This window comes from Globicephala melas, chromosome 2 (genome assembly GCF_963455315.2).
Source record: "Globicephala melas chromosome 2, mGloMel1.2, whole genome shotgun sequence".
NCBI lineage: Eukaryota > Metazoa > Chordata > Mammalia > Artiodactyla > Delphinidae > Globicephala > Globicephala melas.
Window position 1 is genome coordinate 80,588,578 of NC_083315.2, and position 27,384 is coordinate 80,615,961.

General features: G+C 38.0%; 1 protein-coding gene across 2 annotated transcripts in view; it reads left to right on the forward strand.

Moving 5' to 3' along the window:
• Window positions 1-27,384, forward strand: part of MYO5A (myosin VA) — a 186,781-nt gene that overhangs the window by 77,060 nt on the left and 82,337 nt on the right. For both annotated transcript variants that reach the window (XM_070044918.1, XM_030878718.2), the window contains exons 6-13: window positions 3,702-3,845; window positions 6,142-6,223; window positions 6,867-6,974; window positions 9,143-9,249; window positions 20,538-20,803; window positions 21,432-21,513; window positions 24,829-24,969; window positions 27,194-27,319. In XM_070044918.1, coding sequence (XP_069901019.1) covers window positions 3,702-3,845; window positions 6,142-6,223; window positions 6,867-6,974; window positions 9,143-9,249; window positions 20,538-20,803; window positions 21,432-21,513; window positions 24,829-24,969; window positions 27,194-27,319 — 1,056 coding nt within the window. The remainder of the gene's footprint in view (window positions 1-3,701; window positions 3,846-6,141; window positions 6,224-6,866; window positions 6,975-9,142; window positions 9,250-20,537; window positions 20,804-21,431; window positions 21,514-24,828; window positions 24,970-27,193; window positions 27,320-27,384) is intronic.

A 27,384-nucleotide genomic window follows, 5' to 3' on the forward strand; every position in this document is an offset into this window, starting at 1 on the left:
AATATAATCTGTATAGCCAGTTTCTGATTTCGGTTCAGAAAACAACAGGGCTTGGCTTTCTACGATTATTTTGACTGTTTTTGATCATAGCAACAAATTCTTGGTATTTGGCAGTAGTTTAGGCCATTCTTAGTCCCTAATGTTAGAAGATCCCAGAGTCTTGATTATGAACGCATCAGGAAATCCCATTTCTCCTAGGCCTAGACCATATAATAACATAACTCTGGAATACGTCAAGTTGAATGAACTATTTTATGACCTTGCTATAGTCTCGTTCAAAAACTAGCTATACTGTTTTTTCTACAACGCAGATTTGAGTTGTGTTAGTAGGAGTGATATTAAAAATTTGGAATGACTACAGATACTACTTTTTAATATGCAGTTATAAGGAATTTACCCTGTTTGCTAGGATGAACAAAAAAAGATAAAGACAGCAGTTATACTTTTTAAAAAAATTTAAGAAAAAAAAATTTTTTAAAGACAGTAGTTATACTTAGCTACTTCACGCTATATTACTTAGTTTCTCTGCAGGAATTTGGATTTAGAAAGTTTGTTAAAGAGAGAACTAATTTTCAACAGCTACAAATGAGGGCATCCCAACTTGAAAGATTAAAATGGAATGTAGGGCTGAAGAATGGTGAAAAAGGGTTTCCAGTTACAGGAAGAAAATATAGGTAAAATATTGAATATGTGGCCTAGAAAATTTGTAGCTTTTAAACCTGCCTCAAGATTATGTCTCTGGAGGCATGGACATACATACACTACCAAACGTAAGGTAGATAGCTAGTGGGAAGCAGCCGCATAGCACAGGGAGATCAGCTCGGTGCTTTGTGACCACCTAGAGGGGTGGGATAGGGAGGGTGGGAGGGAGGGAGACGCAAGAGGGAAGAGATATGGGAACATATGTATATGTATAACAGATTCACTTTGATATAAAGCAGAAACTAGCACACCATTGTAAAGCAATTATACTCCAATAAAGATGTAAAAAAAAAAAGATTATATCTCTATATCAGAGCCCTTTACTGTGATGTCAAGAAAGGAATGTCTGGGTCTCCAGTGATCATGAGCATCCCACACCTTGAACATCACAGCCCAGTGGCTTATGGGATTTGCACATTATCCTTTAGAAAGCAAGCTCCTCATCCTCGTCATAGGCTCCTTTTGCAAAATACGAATAATGTACAGTGAAATAAATGATTCTCTTTTACTCAATTTTATGACATTTTCCTTTTCATCCTTTTTTCCTAGAAATTTTCATCCTAAGATGGGGACAGGGAAGATGTTGGGGGCACACTGGGTCTTTTTTTTTTTTTAATTTTAATTAATTAATTTATTTTTGGCTGCGTTGGGTCTTTGTTGCTGTGCGCGGGCTTTCTCTAGTTGCAGTGAGTGGGGGCTACTCTTCGTTGCGGTGCACGGGCTTCTCATTGCGTTGGCTTCTCTCGTTGCAGGGCACGGGTTCTAGGCACACGGGCTTCAGTAGTTGTGGCTCGTGGGCTCAGTAGTTTTGGCTCGCGGGCTCTAGAGCGCAGGCTTAGTAGTTGTGGCGCACGGGCTTAGTTGCTCCGCGGCACGTGGGATCTTCCCAGACCAGGGATCAAACCCATGTCCCCTGCATTGGCAGGCGGATTCTTAACCTCTGCACCACCAGGGAAGGCCCCACACTGGGTCTTAATAGTTCTACTTCCTCTTGTATAACTGTAGTTGAAGATTTTCATCTCCATTTAGTAAAGAAGAATAATTCACTCACCATTTCTCTGAAATCAGTAGTAAAATCAAGACCACAAAACTTCTTTCCTTTAACAGTTTCTTGCTGATTGAAATGCAAATAGCATTAGGGAGGCTGTTATAAATATAGTACTTATAAGGCAGAGGGCGCAATTGGGGGAATGAACAAAATAAATGAATAAACATCATTTATATACAGAACCTTCTTTCCATATTGGGTTAAAGGCTTAGAATCATAGAGTTTTATTTTTGAAAGGGACCCTAGAGCTCATCTATTCCAGTCAGTTTACGCCTGGGTTCACTAATGCTCCTTAGAGGATTAAATGATGGCAAGTTAGTGGTAGGCCCTGGTGTGATACCCAGATCTTCAGACTTCTATTTCATTTACTCCTTCTACCATTCTTTGCTATATGTTTATATACCTTGTACTCAAAGACAAAAGGGTCTGTTTCAACTCTGGCCTACTCACTTCTTCTTCTCACAGAGTCTAGTATTATCTTGGCAGGTTGGCCACTCTGATCCCCACTGTAAGTAGATTGGGGCAGGGGGATGACATATGGAGGTTGGGATAAGAGTCTGGGAGGGAGGAGAAGCTGTGGACCACCCTCCCCTAACTTGCTTAGTTGCTGGGGGAAAGTGCTTAGGACAGTGCCTGGTAAACACTCAGTAATTATTACTGCTGCTGCCACTGCTACTACATGTAACCCTTCATCTGCTCTTTGACAGAGTATGTTGTGCTGAAAGAAAATTTCACGTTTATTTTCTAAACAAAATAAAAATAATGGGAATATATGGAGACTTTTTGTTGTGCTTTTTGTAATATCAAGTTTTGCTGGGAAAATAGCTTCCAACTATTCTTTCAATCTATAATGTTAATCTGAAAGTTAGCAGTGTTCTGATTGCCAAAACAGAATAGGGTAATACATGTCTTATATTTCAGAGAGTGAAAATACGTTTTCTTTGATTGATCAGAGAATCTAATGTGTTGACTTTTATGGCTCTGTTACTACTGTTTTCATCACTTGTGTTTGTATTGCTTTTTTTTTTTTTTTGTATTGCTTTCTTAATGCTCCAGAGCATTTTCATATCTTTCTCTCTGCTGTGGTTTCAATATACTGATCCTAATAGTCACAGGCTTTGCGCAGTGAAAGATACTAATTGTATGAAATTATCTTATTAAGCATTTAATTTATGCAGTATGTTAACACTTGCTTTTCTAACTACAGCATGTTTTTTGCTTTGCTTTGAAAGAAAAATTTATAGATGCATGTTACCTAAATCAGAAAGCAGTGCATATTCAATTTATATTTTTAGGATTATATGAAAAATTTAGCAGAAAGTTACATTCTCTGCATTCTTTAGCAGATGTCTTGCAAGTTAGATACAACTATCAAAATCCAAAGCCAAATTTTACTGTCTCTGGTTTCTGAAAATGGCTTTGAATTAAGTGGGTAATTACTAACACTCCACTAATAAGCAGTCCAGCTGGGCCTACTGGCTAAAGAGACCCTGAACACCGAAGCAATATTTCCAGGAAAATATTAATTTGTCTTAACCAGCTTATTTACATAAAACAGACTAAGTTTTTCAAGAAACCAAACCCTGTTATTTAACTAAGAGGGCATGTGCCTAGGCACATGGTCCCATCCATTCTTTTCCTTTGTTGACATGAATGAGTATGTTCCATACCACAAATGGTGGATGAAGACCTCCCAGGCACTGGGCTCGAGTCTGCTATTTCTGAAAATAATTTGTGCGAGAATAACAAGGCCGATACGGACTATTAGTGTATACCTGTGTGGTTGTGCAGTGAGCAAAGCATACAGTTGTGCCTGCAGGGGCAAAACTGGTTCTGTTTTTAAAAGAATCAATTTTAAAGGGTTGTGTTCTTTCTCTCCCTGAACAAATCTGTAAATGTCAGGGCATGAATTGCACTTCTAAAACCTTATTGTTTTCCCTTTGTCTCTTAGTCAATCGGAAATGCTAAGACAACCAGGAATGATAATAGCAGCCGTTTTGGGAAGTACATTGAGATTGGTTTTGATAAGAGACATCGAATCATTGGTGCCAATATGAGAACTTACCTTTTAGAGAAATCCAGAGTGGTGTTCCAGGTAAGCCGGGCAGGTATACATATAGATTGCCATAAAATTCCAGAGCTCGTGTTTGTTGGTGTGCATTTTATTCCCAGATGTTCTTGAGCATGTTATGACAATATTACTGCAATATTACTGCAAACCACACTTGGACTGGAACATGTAAAACAGTGCCTATCAGAGGGTACCCCTTAGACTAATAGTCTTTGGGACTGGGCACTGATTTAGGTTTAATGGTTTTGACTGTTTCCTCCAAATGCTTGTAGGAAAAGCTTAGTTAAGAAGAGGCGCTATCAGTTTAGTCTCGTCTGTCACATTTCCCAGTTGATAGGGAAGACATTGGTCTATGCTTCAGTGAGTTACAGTTTAAACTCAGTTCAAGAAAAAAATAATTATCCTTGTCTTTCTTCCTTCCTTCTTCTCTCAGAATGTGATACTGTTTAGATAGAATAATGAGGGTTAAAAGAGCTTCACAACTCAGTTGTGAACTACTGTCAGAGAACACACTCAAGTGTATGGATCAGTGCCAGACTTGCATTTGCACATATGCACTTACTCCTTTTTGGGGGGCGGGGATCTCAGTTCCCCAACGAGGACTAAACCCAGGCCACGGCAGTGAAAGCCCAGAATCCTCACCAGGGAACTTACTCCTTTTTTATTTGTAAATGGGAAGTACTACACATTACAGCACTGGCAGGTGTGCATTTACATGTTTATAGGTATACTCGGAATGTGGACTTATCATTGGAAAACTCCCCATATAGGACTCCTGGTGACCCACTGCATGCTGAGATGGGGTTCCTGTAGTCCCTTAACTAGATGCTCACCATATTGAGGTTCAAATAGCCCTGGCACCGCCATGTAGCAGAGTCTACAATTTCCATTGCACAAGTGTCTTAAGGCTTTGAAACTGTCTGGGACATACTGAGAGTCATGAGTTTGGGCAGCCTAGAGCTACCCTGGCTTTGACTTTGGGGGTGTGGCTGATTTGTGGCTACCTAAATGTAATACCTGATTTGTATAGCGAAGGAATAGTCACCCTCCTCCATTGTTCTAATATCTAGATACATGCAGAGCTGTGTTACTGTGCTCACATGTATACTTGAATAGGTCCAAAAAAAAAATGTTTAGTAGCCAGAGGAAACAGTGGGGGAAATATATGTAGATCTAAGAGAAGATTGAGTCTAAATAGTACAGATTTGATTGATAGGTAGACGATTAAAGGGAAAATGAGTATGGTGACCAGAGGCTAGTAGTGCTTAAGATAGAATGTTAAGGCCTAATCCTTATTGTCTTGCCTAGAAACATTGAAGCAATTCTAGCTGTTCCCCAACCCACAGGGCTATATAATATTGTGGGTGTTTGGTTATATCAAAGTGAGTCAAACAGTCAGAAAGCGCATACTTGATATTGTCCTTCGTGTACAAAGATGACCAAAGCACTTCTGCAGATCCCCCTGATTTTCTAGTTGTCTGTGTACTGAAACCCCTGACCTCTTGCCTATTCATGCTTGTGGTCATTGGTATATTGTTAATTTGTTTAGTGTATTCTGTGCACTAAACACAGAAAACTAAGTTTTCTTTACCAGACACCAGCCCCTGTTGGGCATCAAACCTGACCTTGGCCTTACTTGCTCTATTCTTCAGTTAACTGAATACACTGCAGAATTCAAGGATATGACAATAGAGTATAATAATATTGTATAAACAATATGATTACAAACTGTATTTTTAAAGTATATATGTGGAAAAAGACTGTCAGAAAATAGTAAGAAATGATCTTAGCATTGTACATGATTTATTTTCTATTTAAAAAATTTTTAATTTATTTTTAAATATATAAACTGAAATGATATGGATGATGTAGTGCATTTGTGGATTTCTTACAAACAGCTACAGTAGATATGGCAAAAATAGGATTTTTTTTTTTCTAGTCAAAAGTCTTAGGAAGACCATGAATCTAAGAAAATACTGTGAGAAAATATTGAGTGTTGCAGGGAAAAAAATAAAAAGGTTTTAGCTTCCCCCAGAGGCACTGATCTCTTATGACAGTGCCATAGAGCAGCAAGCTGTTCACTAGTTCAAAAAGCATTACTATCAGGTATATTATTTTGAATGTGACCAACAGATACACACTCACACAGATGCACATAGCTAATAAATCACAAGGTTTAATAATCATAGATATGTATTAGGAAATTTGGGAGAGGACAGTTTATTTCATCAAATGAGATAATTAAATTTTTATTTTTATGATTGAATTTTCTGGGTTTTAGATTAAAATGCTGTAATTGAAAACTCTTCTTTTTTCAAAGGCAGAAGAGGAGAGAAACTATCATATCTTCTATCAGCTTTGTGCCTCAGCAAAGTTACCTGAATTTAAAATGCTGCGATTAGGTATGAATATGGCACTAGATTTATTGTCCTGGTATTGTCTTATGTTAATTTCTGGGTTCACAAATTTACTTCTTAAAAAGGAAATTATCTCATACTGAAATATTTATGGATGAAATGATAAGAGGCCTACAGTTGGCTTCAAGATAACTCATGGGATGAGGAAGTGGTGAGTGGCTGTATAAATGGAACAAGATTGGCCTTGAGTTGATACTTGTTTAAGATGAGTGATGAGTACACAAGGGCTCATTATACTAGTTTCTGTACTTTTGTATATGTTTGAATTTTGCCTTGATTAAAAGGAAAAAAAATGTAAAGGAGTTTACGTGGTGGAAATCTATGAGGTTCCATAGGTGGAACTCTATGAAGAAGGGAGTAAAGTGTTTGAAGAAATTATCCTAGCCTGTAGATTGGAATAAAACCTTTAGGAAAGGACTATTCATTTCACAAATTCTACAAACATTTCACTCCATTATTTAATTTTGAGTCTTGTATTAAAATATAACTAAAAACACAGGAAGTCGAATTTCAGACTCTATACACTTAATTGTGCTATCACTGCCTCTAATTCAGAGTGGACATAAGGGTAGAAGTCAAGGCCTTTTCATAGACTGCACATCTTTCAAAAAATTTTCCTTAATTGCAGGAGACGCAAATAACTTTCATTACACGAAGCAAGGTGGCAGTCCTGTGATTGAAGGAGTAGATGATGCCAAGGAGATGGCACAAACCAGGCAGGCCTGCACTTTGCTAGGTATGTAATTTTATTCTTGAATTTTTAGAAGCAATAGCTTTTTGACTCGAGCAACCTTTGATTGGAATATTGGCTTAGCTTCATATTAAGTAGTGAGAATTGTTGAGAAATTTAACGTTCATTTTTGGTGTTTTGTTTTTAATTTATTTTTAGATTCTTTATAAAACACAGTTGGACAGCAAATAAGTAAAGTGTTCTTTTGGAGGTGATGGGGACTGTACTGAAATTAGGTTATGGTGATGGTTGCACAACTCTGTAAATTTACTAAAAACCATTGAATTGCATATTTAAAATGGATAAATTTTATGGTATGCAAATTATTCCTCAGTAAAGCTATTTAAAACATACATTCGGGGGCTTCCCTGGTGGCGCAGTGGTTAAGAATCCGCCTGTCAATGCTGGGGACACAGGTTCGAGCCTTGGGCTGGAAAGATCCCACATGCCACGGAGCAACTAAGCCCATGCGCCACAACTACTGAGCCCGCGTGCTGCAACTACTGAAGCCCACACACCTAGAGCCCGTGCTCCGCAACAAGAGAAGCCACCACAATGAGAAGCCCGCACACCGCAACGAAGAGTAGCCCCCGCTCGCCACAACTAGAGAAAGCCCATGCGCAGCAACAAAGACCCAGTGCAGCCAAAAATAAAATAAATAAAATAAATTTATTAAAAAAACATACATTGAGGGCATCAGGGGATGTGAGACTGTTTACTTAAATTTTTACAAAATCTGAAAGCTAGAGCCAAATGAAGTGGGTTTCTATACAGAAATTCATGTTTTATAGGATTTTTTTGTGTTTGTTTTTTCGATTTGGGTGTCTTTTGTGGCCTGGAAATGTGGTTGAGCTGGCTTGGTGACAAAATACTGTATTACATGTAGTTTATTCTGTTTCTGAAATAGCTCATGTCACTGTCTTGTTTCTGGATTAAAAAAAATATTGGATCTATATATAAATAAATTGACCTTTAGAAATGTACTTATATAACTTTTAGTGTTGAATTATTTATTTAAAAGCTTCAGAATATGAATAATTCTAAAGTCATATATTGGTACTTTGAGGAGTAACCTGAGGTGAGTTAATTTAATTTAAAAGCATTGCTAATCAGAGTATGGTCCAGGACCACTATGGAGCTTGCAGAAATTTAGAATCTCAGACCCTGTCTCAGACCTACTAAACCAGACTCTGCATTTTAACCAGATCCATTGGTGATTCATATGCGTATTATAGTTTGAGAAACACTGCTTTACTTCCGGGGCTAACTCTGTTTGTAAATAGAAAATTGCAAATTTGAAAAAGCCATAATTCAGGAGATGGCAGAAACATTCCTTGTAAGATGAACTGTCAGTTACTCTGTATATAGTTACATATTTGGAAATCATTTTACTATTTTTACTCGAATATAATTTATATGTAATATTCTGGAAAAACCTTACCTTACTGAAAAATGAAGCCCAAGCTGGTAAAATACCAAGGGCTGTCCGGCTTTCTCATCCTGCCTGATCCTTCAGGTCCTGCTCTAATGCTGTGTTTAGATACTCGCTCATCAGGCTGGGGTGCAACACCAGCCTGAGCACTTCTAATCTTGGGGTCTCCTTGACTTACAGTTGGTCTGTAGTTAGAAGAAGTAATTAAATAATCTGACTTAAAACAGCCTTATTGGGCTACAACTTGCATTTGGAGTAAAGATAAATAGAAAAGGTAATAATGTTAATGAGATACTTAAATTCAGTGTGTGACAATGATGGTGATAGTTTATTTAGCACCTACCATGTGTCACATAGTGTGTTAAGTTTACTATGTGCATTTTCTTATTTAATGTTTACACACTCCCTTTGAGATAGTCCCTATTGTCCCTGTATCTCAAATGAGAAAACAGAAGGATAGAAGGGTGAAGTTACCTGCCAATGTGAGATGGCAGGTCAGGAGCAGAGCCAGGCCTCAAGCTGAGGTCTGTCTCATTCCACAGCCCATGCTCTCAACCATAATGCTAAAGCGCATTATGTGTTAATGTCAACAAAGATGAAAGTGTTGTTAACTATGACACATTATAATGTGTACAACATCTGGCATTATTCAAGGGTTAAAGATGGGCTTAAAATTGTGTGCTATAATTGTTTAGTTCCTGTTCTGAAATTGATCACTTGTTCATTTACTCTGCTGTTTCAGGAATTAGTGAATCTTATCAGATGGGAATTTTCCGAATACTTGCTGGCATCCTTCACTTAGGCAATGTTGGATTTATGTCTCGAGATTCAGACAGCTGCACAATCCCTGTAAGTTCAGAGCAAGCTTCCTGTGATGACAGTTGATTTATATTTTAGTTTTGTTGATTCTTTATGGAAACAATGTGTTTGAAGTCTCTCTATTAACTAACATTAGTAACTATCAGAGAGGTAATTATTAGACAGATACACTATGCAAAGTAGAATCTTGAATTGTAAACAAAGAAAAGTGGATTCAGATCCCTGGTGCGCAGTGATTGGGGTGGGGGGCGCGGAGGGAGGGGAGGAGAGAACTTGGATATATGTCTGAGCCATATAAACAGCAGTGGGAAATATTAGATGTAAAAGTTGGATTGGTGAGACTAGAGAGAAGGGCTCATTTGGCCCATGGCTCACATAGCAGAATTGGTAAGTTCATTTGTCTCCTCAGCTGTGGAAATGTAATATGGTTTAAAAGTTACTGAAGAAACTGTTAAAAGTGGTTACTCCTGGGAAGAAGAATTAGATGGCTGGGGAGATAGGGCGTCTTCACTATGATTTATATATTCTTCCGCACATAGTGATAACTACACACTGAGAATTAAAATTCAGTTCATTTGTTTAAACTGTAACAAAACCTGACAGTCTCAGATTGTTCTCATTGGGCATTTGTGATTTGTGGTATTTTCTGATCACCACCATCAAAGATCACACACATACAGACACTCACATTTACACACACGTACATATACAGTATATATTTATTAGGTATTTTTACCTTTATTAAAATGGAGGCAGTTTTAATATAATTCTTTTTCCATCCTGCTTCCTCAAGGAGTATAATAGGAAACAATTTTGAGATTTATGTTTCACTCCTAGGACACCCAAGTTGATATTTGCAAATCTACATGTAGATTAATTCATGTGACTTAAATTTGCGTAAATTAGACTTTAGTTTTGAAATACGTGTTTCAGTGTCTCTGCCTGGGTTCAATCTGAACTTTACTATTTACTCTCTATGTTTTGGGATGCTTAGCTTTTCTGAACCTCAGTTTGCTCATCTGTAAAATGAAAGAGACTTTCTTTTCTAGCAGTTTTGGACTGGTTGCTCTGATTGAGCTTCATGCTGGATAAATTATATTTTAAAATATTTTTAATAAATACATAAGAACTTCTCAGAGGCCATAAGCTGAGTGAAAACAGGAACTCGGGGAATGAAGCAGAACTCTGAAACTAAGACTCACTTGGAGGGCGTTTGCTGAACCCAGTGACGTTGAGCTTCGGTTTTCATAACCAAATGGGGTGCAGAAGACAAAAAAAACAAAGCCTAGGACTTGTATAAACAGGGGAACAGGAAGGAAAACTTCTGGCTAAAGCTGAGACCCTAAATGAGGAATTTGCTCACCACACTCTCCGAGAGTACAAAGAAAAAGCAAGTCTCAAAGCTAAGTGGAGGGGGAAAACATAGTTCCCTAAAAATTTATAACAATAAACTGACCCTCACACATACTTCCCAGTCTGATTTCATAGTTCCTGGATGGTCCTCAAAAGCCACATACACAAAACTTAGTTTAAATTGGGCCTGGATTGGTAGTGCCCTGGATGCCTGACAGAAGCAAATGCAAATCCACCTTCAATCCAGGACTCAACAGAGTCCCAGAAGAAAAGTTACAAGAAATATTGGCTCACAGTCAAAAATCTCAAATCCCATGATAAAACAAAATAGAGCTAGGTGAAACAACAGAGAGCAGCGTCAAACCTACTAATAATGCTGAAAGAAATTAACAGCATATTTGACACAACTGAGTAGGGAAGTGATGAGCTGGAAGACAGAAGTAAAGAAATGGTGCAAAATGCAACATGGGCCCCAAGCTGGAACCCTTAACAATAGTTAAAAGAGATGAAGGATGGAGTAATAAAATCTAATTTTAATATAATGAGAATTCCTAAGGGAGAGAAAGAAGAGAATGAGGCAGACATAATGTTTGAAGAGGTAGTTACTAACAAATTTCAGAACTTGTGAAAATGACACTACACCACAGATTTGGAAAGGCCAAAAAATCCCAGTTAGGATAAATAAAAAGAAATCCACACCTAGGCACACTGTAATGCTACCACAGGCGAAGAGAAAAATCTTAAAACAGGAGAGAAATAAGACATACTGCTCTTGAAGTAGCAATTAAACTGATAGCTCACTTCCCAACTGTAGTAATAGGAGCCAGAAAACAGTATCATCAGTGTTCTAGAGTAAATAACTACTAACTTAGAACTGTATATCCAGTAAAGATACCTTTCTACAATGAGGAAAAAAACAGAGGTGTTTTCAGACAAATAGAAACTTGTGAGAATTTGTCACCAATAGGCCCTCACTAAAGGAAATATTAAAAGACATAGTTTAGGCAGAAGGAAAGGGATCCAGATACAAGATCTAAAATTCCAGAAGAAATGGTGAATCAGTAAACTAGTAAAGGGCTTCCCTGGTGGCGCAGTGGTTGGGAATCTGCCTGCCAATGCAGGGGACACAGGTTTGAGCCCTGGTCCGGGAAGATCCCACATGCCACGGAGCAGCTAGGCCCATGAGCCACAACTACTGAAGCCCGTGCACCTAGAGCCCATGCTTTGCAACAGGAGAGGCCACCACAATGAGAGGCCCACGCACTGTGGCAGGGAGTGGCCTCGGCTCGCCACAACTGGAAAGGGCCCACACATAGCAGCGAAGACCCAATGCAGCCATAAATAAATAAAATGTTTTTAAAAATAAATAAACTAGTAAAGTATGGGCAAATGTAGATAAAATTTGATTAATTAAAAGAATAATAATAATGACTAGTGTATTGGGCCACAAAATACTTATTCATTACAGAGGGAAAGGTAGTGGAGAAACCTGGCAGATACTCCCTTAACCAAGCAACCAGTCAGCATCACATGAGTTCTGATGCAGCACCCTGAGGAGGGTGCCACATCACTTCTCTAGCATTCCGGCCAAAAAGGCATGGCCCAAATCCGAGGCAACATAATACAGACCCAAACTGAGAGACATACTATTCTTCTAAAATGTCAAGTTCTCAAAAGACAAAGAAAAAGAGTGAAGAGCTATTCAAATTAAAGGTGATTAATGAAACAAGATGACTAAATTCAATGTATAAACCTAGATTGGATCCTGGACCACAGAAATGTGGCCCCCCCCCCAAGCCCGCCCTCACAGGACATTATTAGGTCAATCAGCAAAATTTGAATTAGATCTGCAGGCTAGGTAATAGGGTTGTATCATTGCTAATTTCCTGATTTTACTCACTATACTATAGTTTTATAAGATAATGTCTTTGGATTTTAGGAAATGAACAGTGAAATATTTAGAACCAAAAGGGCATCATGTTTGTAACATGCTCTCAAAAGGTTCTGAAAAAATAACATGTATGTATATGTACGTGAAAGAGTGAGAAAGAGAATGATGCAAGCAAACTCGGTAAAATATTAATATTTAGGGAATCTGGGTGAAGGGAATTCTTAGTACTCTTCTTGCAACTTTTCTGTTAGTCTGAAATTAGTTCAAAATAAAAAGTTTAAAAAAAATAAAGTGAATCACCAGCCCCTCCTTCCCCCCAAAAAGATGGAACTAAAGTATTGGATAACAAAGCTTATAGATTAGGATGGAGTGTTTGGAGTTTGTGTTAGTTAAGTACACTAAGTTAACTAATGTAACTTAATGCTTCTATCATAAAAATAGAAACAGAAGGTAAACCTTTCGAACTAGTAGAGAGAAAAATTAACTGAAAAAAATAATCCAAACATAGCAAGAGAGGTAGAGAAAAGTTTAGAAAAGGTGGGACAAGTAAAGGCACAAAAGAAGGTAGAAATAATTACAAATGAACCAATGTTTCAGCTAATATGGATTGTCAGACTGGTTTTAGAATTCAGGTATGTACTTTTGAAAGACGCATTCCTAAAACATAAAGGTACAGATAGTTCGAAAGTAAAAGGTTTAGAAAACACACACCATAATAGCTAGAAAAAAACTGGCAGACCTGTATTGATACTGGACAAAAAAGACTTTGAGGCCAAAAGCAATACTGGAGATAGAGTCACTATGTATTTTTATTTTGAATTTTATTTATTTATTTATACAGCAGGTTCTTATTAGTCATCCATTTTATACATATCAGTGTATACATGTCAATCCCAATCTCCCAATTCATCACACACACACACACACACACACACACACACACACACACACCTGCCACTTTGCCCCCTTGGTGTCCATACATTTGTTCTCTGCATCTGTGTCTCAATTTCTGCCTTGCATACTGGTTCATCTGTACCATTTATCTAGGTTCCACATATATACGTTAATATATGACATTTGTTTTTCTCTTTCTGACTTACTTCACTCTGTATGACAGTCTCTAGATCCATCCACGTCTCTACAAATGACCCAATTTCGTTCTTTTTTATGGCTGAGTAATATTCCATTGTATATATGTACCACATCTTCTTTATCCATTCATCTGTCGATGGGCATTTAGGTTGCTTCCATGTCCTGGCTATTGTAAATAGTGCTGCAATGAACATTGGGGTACATGTGCCTTTTTGAATTATGGTTTTCTCAGGGTGTATGCCCAGTAGTGGGATTGCTGGGTCATATGGTAATTCTATTTTTAGTTTTTTAAGGAACCTCCATACTGTTCTCCATTGTAGCTGTATCAATTTACATTCCCACCAACAGTACAAGAGGGTTCCCTTTTCTCAACACCCTCTCCAGCATTTGTTTTTTGTAGATTTTCTGATGATGCCCATTCTAACTGGTGTGAGGTGATACCTCATTGTAGATTTGATTTGCATTTGTCTAATAATTAGTGATGTTGAGCAGCTTTTCATGTGCTTCTTGGCCATCTGTTTGTCTTCTTTGGAGAAATGTCTATTTAGGTCTTCTGCCCACTTTTGAATTGGGTTGTTTATTTTTTTAATATTGAGCTGTGTGAGCTCTTTATATATTTTGGAGATTAATCCTTTCTCCGTTGATTTGTTTGCAAATATTTTCTTCCATTCTGAGGGTTGTCTTTTGGTCTTGTTTGTAGTTTCCTTTGCTGTGCAAAAACTTTTAAGTTTCATTAGGTCCCATTTGTTTATTTTTGTTTTTATTTCCATTACTCTAGGAAGTGGACCAGAAAAGATCTTGCTGTGATTTATGTCAAAGAGTGTTCTTCCTATGTTTTCCTCTAAGAGTTTATAGTGTCAGGTCTTACATTTAGGTCTCTAATCCATTTTGAGTTTATTTTTGTGTATGGGATCAGGGAGTGTTCTACATGTAGCTGTCCAGTTCTCCCAGCACCACTTATTGAAGAGGCTGTCTTTTCTCCATTGTATATCCTTGCCTCCTTTGTCATAGATTAGTTGACCATAGATGCGTGGGTTTGTCTCTGGGCTTTCTATCCTGTTCCATTGATCTATATTTCTGTTTTTGTGCCAGTACTATATTATCTTGATTACTGTAGCTTTGTAGTATAGTCTGAAGTCTGGGAGCCTTATTCCTCCAGCTCTGTTTTTTTCCCTCAAGACTGCTTTGGCTATTCGGGGTCTTTTGTGTCTCCATACAAATTTTAAGATTTTTTGTTCTAGTTCTGTAAAAAATGCCATTGGTAATTTGATGGGGATTACACTGAATCTGTAGATCGCTTTGGGTAGTATAGTCATTTTCACAGTGTTGATTCTTCCAATCCAAGAACACGGTATATCTCTCCATCTGTTGGTATCATCTTCAATTTCTTTCATCAGTGTCGTATAATTTTCTGCATACAGGTCTTTTGCCTCCCTGGGTAGGTTTATTCCTAGGTATTCTATTCTTTTTGTTAAAAATGGGAGTGTTTCCTTAATTTCTCTTTCAGATTTTTCATCATTAGTATATAGGAATGCAAGAGATTTCTGTGCATTAATTTTGTATCCTGCAACTTTACCAAATTCATTGATTAGCTCTAGTAGTTTTCTGGTGGCATCTTTTTCTCTACCTATAGTATCATGTCATCTGCAATCAGTGACAGTGTTACTTCTTCTTTTCCAATTTGTATTCCTTTTATTCATTTCTCTTCTCTGATTGCTGTGGCTAGGACTTCCAAAGCTATGTTGAATAATAGTGGTGAGAGTGGACATCCTTGTCTTGTTCCTGATCTGAGAGGAAATGCTGTCAGTTTTTCACCATAGAGAATGATGTTTGCTGTGTGTTTGTTCTATATGGCCTTTATTATGTTGAGGTAGGTTCCCTCTATACCTACTTTCTGGAGAGTTTTTATCATAAATGGGTGTTGAATTTTGTCAAAAGCTTTTTCTGCATCTGTTGAGATGATCATGTTTTTAGTTTTCAATTTGTTAATATGGTGTATCACATTGATTGATTTCTGTACATTGAAAAATCCTTGCATCCCTGGGATAAATCCCACTTGATCATGGTGTATGATCCTTTTAATGTGTTGTTGGGTTCTGTTTGCTAGTATTTTGTTGAGGATTTTTGCATCTATATTCATCAGTGATATTGGTCTGTAATTTCCTTTTTTTTATAGTATCTTTGTCTGCTTTTGGTGTCAGGGTGATGGTGGTCTCATAGAATGAGTTTGGGAGTGTTCCTTCCTCTGCAATTTTTTGGAAGAGTTTGAAAAGGATGAGTTTTAGCTCTTCTCTAAATGTTTGATAGAATACACCTGTGAAGCCATCTGGTCCTGGACTTTGTTGGAAGATTTTTAATCATAGTTTCCATTTCATTACTTGTGATTGGTCTGTTCATATTTTCTGTTTCTTCCTGGTTCAGTCTTGGGAAGTTATACCTTTCTAAGAATTTTTCCATTTCTTCCAGGTTGTCCATTTTATTGGCATAGAGTTGCTTGTAGTAGTCTCTTAGGATGCTTTGTATCTCTGTGGTGTCTGTTGTAACTTCTCCTTTTTCATTTCTAATTTTAATGATTTGAGTCCTCTCCCTCTTTTTCTTGATGAGTCTGGCTAATGGTTTATCAATTTGGTTTATCTTCTCAAAGAACCAGCTTTTAGTTTTACTGATCTTTGCTATTGTTTTCTTTGTTTCTATTTCATTTATTTCTGCTCTGATATTTATGATTTCTTTCCTTCTAATAACTTTGGGTTTTGTTTGTTCTTCTTGCTCCAGTTCCTTTAGGTGTAAGGTTAGATTGTTTATTTGAGATGTTCGTTGTTTCTTGAGGTAGGATTGTATTGCTATAAACTTCCCTCTTAGAACTGCTTTTGCTGCATCCCATAGGTTTTGGATCGTCATGTTTTCATTGTTGCTTGTCTCTAGGTAGTTTTTGATTTCCTCTTTGATTTCTTCAGTGATCTCTTAGTTATTTAGTAAAGTATTGTTTAGCCTCCACGTGTTTGTGTTTTTGATGTTTTTTTCCCGGTAATTGATTTCTAATCTCATAGCGTTGTGGCCAGAAAAGATGCTTGATATGATTTCAGTTTTCTTAAATTTACTTAGGCTTGACTTGTGACCCAAGATGTGATCAATCCTGGAGAATATTCTGTGCACACTTGAGAAGAAAGTGTAATCTGCTGGTTTTGGATGGAATGTCCTATAAATAACAATTAAATCTATCTGGTCTATTGTGTCATTTAAAGCTTCTGTTTCCTTATTAATTTTTGGTCGGGATGATCTGTCCATTGGTGTAAGTGAGGTGTTAAAGTCCCCCACTATTATTGTGTTACTGTCAGTTTCCTCTTTTATAGCTGTTAGCAGTTGCCTTATGTATTGAGGTGCTCCTACGTTGGGTGCATATATATTTATAATTGTTATATCTTCTTCTCGGATTGATCCCTTGATCATTATGTAGTGTCCTTCCTTGTCTCTTGTAACATTCTTTATTTTAAAGTCTGTTTTATCTGATATGAGTGTTGCTACTCCAGCTTTCTTTTGATTTCTGTTTGCATGGAATATCTTTTTCCATCCCCTAACTTTCAGTCTGTATGTGTCCCTAGGTCTGAAGTGGGTCTCTTGTAGACAGCATATATATGGGTCTTGTTTTTGTATTCATTCAGCAAGCCTCTGTCGTTTGGTTGGAGCATTTAATCCATTCACTTTTAAGGTAATTATCGATATGTATGTTCCTATTACCATTTTCTTAATTGTTTTGGGTTTGTTTTTGTAGGTCCTTTTCTTCTCTTGTGTTTCCCACTTAGAGAAGTTCCTTTAGCATTTGTTGTAGAGGTGGTTTTGTGGTTGCTGAATTCTCTTACCTTTTGTTTGTCTGTAAAGCTTTTGATTTCTCCATCGAATCTGAATGAGATCCTTGCCAGGTAGAGTCATCTTGGTTGTAGTTTCTTCCGTTTCATCACTTTAAATATGTCATGCCACTCCCTTCTGGCTTGTAGAGTTTCTGCTGAGTTTCTGAACTCCTTATGGGAGTTCCCTTGTATGTTATTTGTCGTTTTTCCCTTGCTGCTTTCAATAATTTTTCTTTGTCTTTAATTTTTGCCAATTTGATTACTATGTGTCTAGGCGTGTTTCTCCTTGGGTTTATCCTGTATGGGACTCTCTGTGCTTCCTGGACTTGGGTGGCTATTTCCTTTCCCATGTTAGGGAAGTTTTCGACTATAATCTCTTCAGATATTTTCTCGGGTTCTTGCTCTCTCTCTTCCCCTTTTGGGACCCCTATAATGCGAATGTTGTTGCATTTAATGTTGTCCCAGAGGTCTCTTAGGCTGTCTTTATTTCTTTTCATTCTTTTTTCTTGATTCTGTTCTGCAACAGTGAATTCCACCATTCTGTCTTCCAGGTCACTTATCTGTTCTTCTGCCTCAGTTATTCTGCTATTGATTCCTTCTAATGTAGTTTTCAATTCAGTTATTGTATTGTTCATCTCTGTTTGTTTGTTCTTTAATTCTTCTAGGTCTTTGTTAAACATTTCTTGCATCTTCTCGATCTTTGCCTCCAATTCTTTTTCCGAGGTCCTGGATCATCTTCACTATCATTATTTTTTTATATATTTTTTAACGTCTTTGTTAGAGTATAATTGCTTTACAATGGTGTGTCAGTTTCTGCTTTATAACAAAGCGAATCAGTTATACATATACATATGTCCCCATATATCTTCCCTCTTGCATCTGCCTCCCTCCCACCCTCGCTATCCCACACTTCTAGGTGGTCACAGAGCACCGAGCTGATCTCCCTATGCTATGCGGCTGCTTCCCACTAGCTATCTATTTTACATTTGGTAGTGTATATATGTCCATGGCACTCTCTCACTTTGTCACAGCTTACCCTTCCCCCTCCCCGTATCCTCAAGTCCATTCTCTAGTAGCTCTGCATCTTTATTCCCGTCTTGCTCCTAGGTTCTTCTGACCATTTTCTTATTTTTTTTTTTTAGATTCCATGTGTATGTGTTGGCATACGATATTTGTTTTTCTCTTTCTGACTTACTTCACTCTGTATGACAGTCTCTAGGTCCATCCCCCTCACTACAAATAACTCAGTTTCGTTCCTTTTTATGGCTGAGTAATATTCCATTTTGTATATATGCCACATCCCCACATAGCCTAGGGAGATCAGCTCGATGCTTTGTGACCACCTAGAGGGGTGGAATAGGGAGAGTGGGAGGGAGGGAGACGCAAGAGGGAAGAGATTTGGGCACATATGTATATGTATAATTGATTCACTTTGTTATAAAGCAGAAACTGACACACCATTGTAAAGCAATTATACTCCAATAAAGATGTTAAAAAAAGAAAGACAAATCCATCATAGTGGGATATTACTGACCTCTCTAAATTATTGATAGGTAAAGAAGTCCAAAAATTAGTTAAGTTATAGAAAATTTGAACAAAACAGTTAACAACGTTGATCTAATAGAATGTTTAGAGAGTGCTGATCCGCTTCTAAATGGTGTCACACCATTCATGTATATAAATGAATGAAATAAGCTGCTTATTTAAGGGAGTTGATCCATGTTGTTGGTAATGGTGGTGATTTGTATCTGAAGTGATTACTTGGGAGGAGGGGAGATGAAAGAAGGAAGGGACTGCTTCAGTGGGAAGGGTCAGGGGATGAGGCTGTCAGGAGACCCAGGTTCTAATGGCAATTCTGACATAAACTTGTTGTGTGATATTTTTTTAAAAAATATTTATTTATTTATTTGGCTGTGCCGGATCTTAGTTGTGGCATGCGGGATCTGTACTTGCGGCATGCGAACTCTTAGTTGCCGCATGTGGGGTCTAGTTCCCTGACAAGGGATCAAACCTGAGCCTCCTGCATTGGGAGCATGGAGCCTTAGCCACTGGACCAGCAGGGAAATCCGTGGTTGTGTGATTTTCAACAAACTATTCTCTTGGATGTTATTTCCTCATTTGTAAATTAGAGATAAGAGTGTTCACCCTACCTATTCCCCAGGAATGTTATCAGATGCAGTTGAAACGTGTGAGTGAAGATGTTGAAAAATATAATGCACTAACATGGGTTAAATTAAACAAGTATTTATTGAATGCCTACTCATGCAAAGCCTGTGGAAGACAGCTGTAGGGGATACAGGGATCCCTGTAGGTGATACAGGGGATGCTTAGATTAGAGATTCTAGTCTAAGAAGTCACACAAATAACCATCAGGTTAACTGTTTATAACCCTTCAGTACCCCCCCATGGGCCCCCATTGCTCTTAGTGGAAAGACCAGCCATAGTATAGCCTCTGGCTTCATCTCATATATTTTCTCCCTCACTCAGCTTCAATTCCTCACATCTCTGGTTTCCCTCCCACCACACGACTTCTATACCAGATGTCCCCTCAGCTTGGAGGACCCTTTCACCGAGTTAACACCTTCTCATCCTTCAGATCTCAACTCCGTTTCTCAAGGCCCTGTCTCCTGCCTCCCTCAATAGGGCATTCTCCTTTCACATGGCATCTTAGTATAGTGGCCTCCTTTGTAGTAATTTTAATTTTAGGGAGCAATCATTTAGTTAACACCTATTTCCCCTGGTGACTCTAAGTTCTAGGAGGACAGGGTACATGTCTGTTTTTGTTTGCTGGCATATAATAGATGCTCAGTAAACATTTGTAGACAAGCTGACTCATTTTCTGACTGACTGACTGACTGACTGACTGAATGTGCCTGAAGAGAGATCCAAACAAGTACTCCCAGGAAACAAAGGAAGAGGTAATTTTTAAAATGAGCCCTAGAAGAGATTACAAAATGCTGCCTAGATGCTGGTTTGATGGATGATTGTGATTATCATTGATCAGCTTCAGGTGATCTTGGTGTTTGTTATAACAAAGAAATTGTGGGGTTTTAATTGTTCCCTCTTTGTTAGTATTTTTTAGTAAATTTTTGCTTAATTGATCTGGTCCTAGGAAATAACCCATTCTCTTTTGGCAGCCCAGGCATGAACCTCTCAGCATCTTCTGTGACCTCATGGCTGTGGACTTTGAGGAGATGTGTCACTGGCTCTGCCATCGGAAGCTGGCTACTGCCGCGGAGACATACATCAAGCCCATCTCCAAGCTGCAGGCCACGAATGCCCGCGATGCGCTGGCCAAGCACATCTATGCCAAGCTCTTTAACTGGATTGTAGATCACGTCAATCAGGTTCTCCATTCTGCTGTCAAACAGCACTCTTTTATCGGCGTGCTGGACATTTATGGGTAAGTGTGTTTGGCTTAGTGGTCTGAGCGTTTCTTTCTAGAGACTGTCTAGTAACTCTAAGTGGGTATTTGATTATGTTTCCTACTGGTGAGGAGAAGGGAAAATTAGAAGAGAATTTTTAAAAGTCTAATTTCATTTGCTAGTTTGCCTTCTCTGGGTACCTTTCTTTAATGTTAAAACCCTTCCTGTACATTTGCGCTGTACGATGCCTTTTTCATTATCTGGTTCAGTTTTTCAAAAGAGTGTATGAAATTTCTATTCCCCGTTCCTTTCTATGTGTATATAGACACTGTGCATCTGTGACCTGACAAGAGCAATGGCTTTATCGTAATTCTGATCGTTCCCTACTTGAGGATGAATATGCCGTCCAAAGCATATACTGTTAGACACGTCCATAGGCTGCAGCCTTTAAAAAATCTCTCTGCCACCTGGCTGATGCTTATCTGCTGGGTACATATTTCATGTTACTGAGTTAAAAACCCTTATTTATCTTCACTGATGTGGAAAGAAAGTTTCACAATGTTGAGGAATTTCCTATTTCTTTCTTTCTGATTTGCACATTTTGAATATTTTTTAAAGTTATTTCTTCCTTTTTCTCCTCTTCCCATATTATTTTTGGTTTTACAGATTTGAAACATTTGAGATAAATAGTTTTGAACAGTTCTGCATAAATTATGCAAATGAAAAACTACAGCAGCAATTCAATATGGTAAGAATTTTCTTGCTTGAATAATATTCTACCAAAAATTATTCTCTCGAATTCCTAGTATGTGTTTAAAGTTTGGTTCCAGAAATGAAGTTGTGAATTACAATTATTATCTATGGTTTAAAACAGCTAAACTGCTGAGGAATTTAGGATTAGTAAATGCTGCAACCTTGGAAAGATGTTTATGGTCCAGATTGGATTCAAGGTCATCCTTGGATTGCTGTCTGAGAATAGTGAAAACTTGGTCCAAATAAATTGAGAGAGGGAAGCCGAAAGTGTGTTAAGTAGCAATATAGGGGGTGTAAAACTTTGATCCCAGGGATATCCTTCAGTTGGTCGTTCCTGAGGCTAACTATATGTGGAGTTATGACTGTCTTAACTCTTACTTGCTGTATTAGCAAGAGGTCAGAACAAGAAAGCCAGGACATATTCTCTTTTCTATATATATATATATATCAATAAATCAATAGATAATGTTTCAAATGAATAAATAAAAAAATAGCTGGTAAGCATATTCTTTAGAGGTAAATATCAGAAGAAATAGCTGAGGGAGTTAAAAATGGTCACTTCCAGGGAGTGAGACTGGGGTGGGGGAGGGATAGGACAAAGGATTGTTGCTCATCATCATAAAACCTTTAAACTATTTCATTTTCAAAAAATATTGCATGTACTTTGAAAAAAACTTGGACCACCTTTATTTAGCAAATTGAGCTACTTAGTACAGTGAAATAATGTACAGGTGATCTTAAAATCTTAGGCTTATGACTGTTTCTACAAGAATATGACTGGTGTATTTTGCATCTCTGCATAAGGAACATTAATAAAAACCTATCAGAGACTAAATTGAGCTTTATTTTTTCTCAAGGTTTTCCTGAGTTTCTTAATATTTTAATCAGTGGCACAACCTTCTGTTCTTTCCCAGTATATTTTGGCACAAGGTGACTAGAAGAAAAGGAACCAGTGCCAGCCTTATTAAGGACTGGCTAATTTGTTTATTTCTCAAGGACCTCATATCTCTGCATGTGTGTTTCTGACTCTCTCCTTTCTCTTTCCCTCTTTCTGTCTCTATCCATGTGTTTCTCCTCTCTTTCTCTCTCTCTCACACACACACACACACTTACACACACACACACACACACACACACACACACACACACACTGCATCCTAGCCTCTCTCTGCACAACTGCTCCACTCCCTCTTATCAGATGGCATATATTTTTCTTCTGTTCTGTATATATTTTGTCAAGGTTTCTGCTTCCTCACTCACCTCACACTTCCTGTGAACCAAGCAGTGGTTGGAATGCTCCCATCCTCTTAACTTGTTTAACTCTCATTCATCTTGACTTCTTTCAGCATCAGCTTCCACTGTTAATTGCCTGTTTCCTAGTTTTTATACCCGAGAAACAGAATTTGATTAACCCAGTTCATTCGTTCATCAGAGATCTCTGGCACTTGACTAGCTGTGACTAGGAGCATGGGGTCTCACAGGAAAGAATTTGGTGCTTAGGGCTGCTCCCTCAGCAGGGGCTGTGGGTAGGGCAGTGGGCAGGAGAAACGTGGTGATTGGCAGGTTTAGTGCTTGGAGGCATTACCTTATCCACCAAGGAGCTCTTGCCATATTGAACCTCATGCCCACCTGTCATTTTGGCAATTGAGAATCGAAAATTTTTGAGGCGCCAGGGATTTTGCCAAACTAAACGTAGAGACTTGTATGAGAAACAGGCTCTAAAGTTTGGAGCAGTGTTTTTGTTGTCAATGTGGAAACTGCACTGCATGTAAATTAATGAATTTAAAAAAAGATAGGGCTCATTGTTTTGGAAATTATTGGTACCATCAGACAGGGCATCTTGCTGACACATGGTGCCCTATTTGCCTTCTCATTAATCAACAGAAGAAATTTGCTTTCTAATTAACATGACATAAATATTCATATGGATGACAGGTTTGGTTGTCGTTGTTTTTTTTAACTAAAGCTTTTGCAGCTGGTTAGACTATAAATGCTGTAAATGAGCCAAGAGCAGTATTATAATAAGTGTAGAATAAAGTGGAAAAGTTCCAGATGCGTGAGGAGAGTAAAGCATCAGAAATCTTGGTAACCCCTAAGTTTCATGGGGTTTGGAGTTCTAGGAAATATATGTTGTCTGGTAATAGCCACAGAGGGCTTATCTTCCTAGAAAAGTTGCAAGATGTGTGAGATGAACCAAGGTGACAAAGGAGACAAGAAAGAAACCAGAACCCTCCAAGAACAAATGAGTAGAGGTCATTAGCATCTGTGGAGACTAGAATTTATGGGTTGTCTTCATTGGCTGTGCAGCTTGAAGCAGGAGCTGCAGCAGTGGTTGGTTTGCCCTTCCCTCCTGGACCAACTTAACTACCTTTCACTGAAGAACCCAGATCACACAGCCCTTCCTCAAGGAAGCCTTCCCTCGCCACCCTGTATCCAAACTGGATAAGGACTCCTGCTCTCATAGCTCGCCATTATTTTCCTCTGGAACATTATTACAGTTTGTAATTATATTTCTTGTGAATACTTGATTTCTGTTTCTCCCACTAGTCTTCAAAGTCCATGAGGGCAGAGCCCATGTCTATTTTGCTAATGGTATGCAGTGACTGGCCTAGGATAGGCAGTCAATACATATTTCTGCTAAATGCTTCAGCCATTGCTTCTCAATGGAGATGAGAAGCATTTAGCAGAAATAGCAATGGATTCATAGTGGTTGCAGCTGCTTGCAGATTTGGGTGTAGAAGCCAGAAAAGTGAGCCGTAGATTCCCTGACTGTGGAGGATAATCAAGGCAGACAGAAAAGACCAACTGTTAATCTAATTCTGAGACACATGAACTTCAACACCACAGTCCCTTAAGAGAATTACTTTGTTATGCTGTAAGCATCACCCAGAATGCTTCAGTAGTCTGGAGGGCATCCTCTCTGCATAGTTGTTCAAGGCCAGCTAAGGCATTTCTGTGCCCATGTGGTCAGCAACACTGTGTAATAATTTAAGGGACCAAAAAGTATATAGTGCAGTTTGGAATGTATATCAAAAAATCAAAAAGACTGCCATATTTATCAGCTATTTAAGTATTCACATACTTAGATTTTCTTGTTTGCCGAAAATCCTATATTGCGGAGGCTTTGCTGTCTGTGGTTTATATTTGCTTTCTCATTTTGTTCTCTGCATGTAAATCATGCTTCTCCAAGATGGTTGCTAGAAGCCATTGACTATCTCAAATTATGTTGGTGTCCTTTTATAAATGTTTCTTGACTAACATTATTTATGACAATGATGCAGTAATGCCAGCTTTTTCTTTTTCATTTCAGCATGTCTTCAAATTAGAACAAGAGGAATATATGAAAGAACAAATTCCATGGACACTCATAGATTTTTATGATAATCAGCCTTGCATTAATCTTATAGAATCTAAACTGGGCATTCTAGATTTGCTGGATGAGGAATGCAGGGTAAGTATGATCTTCTGATGTACTTAGTATATGAAAATTGATACATCAAGGTCAACTGGTAAATGGGTTTAAGCAGAGATTCACTAGTACACCATGAGGTGCCATGGTGGCAACAAGTGGAGGTCACCCTAACTTGCATTCTGAAGGGTCACTAGACCCAAAGAGTTCAAAATACGTTTGAAACCAGGAGAATCTCCCTTCTCATTGGCATTAGATATAACTACTACCAATTTTAGCCACTTTTGTTATTGATATGCTTATATTTGGTACTTTCTGTTCAGTGGTATGGTATAGTTAAAGAAATGCAAGAAATTGTACAAAAGGCATTTTGAATAACAGTTCTAAATATCCATAATTTTAAAATTGACTAGTTGTTCTTTAGTACTGATATATATGGTGGAGAGGGAGTTTTAGCTTTAATATTTGAAGATGCAGCATGTGGAAAGTATATCAGATCCCCAGCTTTACTGCTAACTGAGTTATCCTAGACAAATAACCTATCCTCTCTCTTAGTTGCTCTTTAATTTATATGCCATAAATTACCACTTAACGTAGGTTGATCCTCCTAAGCATCCAGATTTCCTGCAACATTAAGAACGCACAGACAAATACTGTATCTTTTCATGTATATGTAGAATCTAAAAAATAAAACAAACAAGTGAATGTAACAAAACAAAAAGAGCCTCACAGATACTAGAGAACAAACTAGTGGTTACCATTGTGAAGATGGTTAGGGGGAAGGGCAAGATAGGTGAAGGCGGGATTAAGAGGAACAAACTACTAGCTATAAGATAAATAAGATATACAAGGATGTTATGTACAGCACAGGGAATATAGCCAATATTTTATAATAACTTCACATGGAGTATAATCTATAAAAATATTGAATCACTATATTGTACTGAAACTAATATAATATTATATGTCAACTGTACTTCAGTAAACAAAAAGAATGCATGTAAAGGTGCTCAACCTTGCTTGAAATTAAATAAAGTGTAAATCAAAACAAAAATGGGATACTGCTTTTTACCTATCAAATGAGTTTAAATTTGATAATACCAAGTTGATATTTTTTTAACGACTTTTTTTTTTTTGCGGTATGCGGGCCTCTCACTGTTGTGGCCTCTCCCGTTGCGGAGCACAGGCTCCGGAAGCGCAGGCTCAGCGGCCATGGCTCATGGGCCCAGCTGCTCCGTGGCATGTGGGATCCTCCCGGACCGGGGCACAAACCCGTGTTCCCTGCATCGGCAGGTGGACTCTCAAGCACTGTGCCACCAGGGAAGCCCCTTAATGATGTTTTTGATGTGGACCATTTTTAAAGTCTTTATTGAATTTGTTACAGTATTGCTTCTGTTTTATGTTTTGATTTTTTGGCCACAAGGCATGTGGGATCTTAGCTCCCCAGCCAGGGATCAAACCCGCACCCCCTACGTTAGAAGGCAAAGTCTCAACCACTGGACCCCCAGGGAAGTCCACCAGATTGACATTTATTGCATATATACTCTTGATGAAGGGCATGAGTTAGTACAGCATATTTTTGAGGAAATTTGACAATATTTGTGAAGATTTTAAATACACATACCTTTTGACCCAGCCGTGGAACTGCTGAGAATTTACCGTATGAATATGCTTACAAAAGTATTCAAGCTTTTTGTGTAAAAGGAGCCATTGTGGCAGTTTTCATAATAACAAAAAATCAGTATCAACCTAGTGGCCATAAATACAAGAATGCTATTGTTAAGAAGAAAAAAAATGCAAGGAGTTTATAGAATAATCCTATTTGTGTCCATGCCTTTAAAGACAGAAAGATAAAGAAATTGGTGGAAATGGTGAGAGGAGACTATTCTCTATTTTATACCTTTCTGAATTATATAAATGGCCCACTGTGTGCAAATGTTATTTTTATTTAACAAATTTTTAAAAATACATGATAGTCATGATATTTCATCTTTCATCTGTGAGGCTTTTGTTGCTTTAAAAGCATATCGAATATTTATTTGATGACCTCTGGTATAGGCAGGTTGAGTTGCTGAAGGTCTGAGTCATAGCTTTTCATTAGTCATTGGTTTGGGGCCTCTAAGAGAGAAATGTGGAAGGAATGAGTTCCTAAACTGGATGTAAAAGTTGTTAGGAAAGCCAAAACATGGTCTCTTGGTTGATGCATCAGAAGCGTCTCATAACAATTTTCACCTTGTTTTCTCTCTTTTTTTTCCCCTGAATGTAGATGCCTAAAGGCACAGATGACACTTGGGCCCAAAAATTGTACAACACACATTTGAACAAATGTGCGCTCTTTGAGAAGCCCCGTCTATCAAACAAAGCTTTCATCATCCAGCATTTTGCTGACAAAGTAAGGAAGTTTTATTATCTTTTCTTTTTGAATACTTAAGCTCAAAGAGGAAAAAAAATCAATAG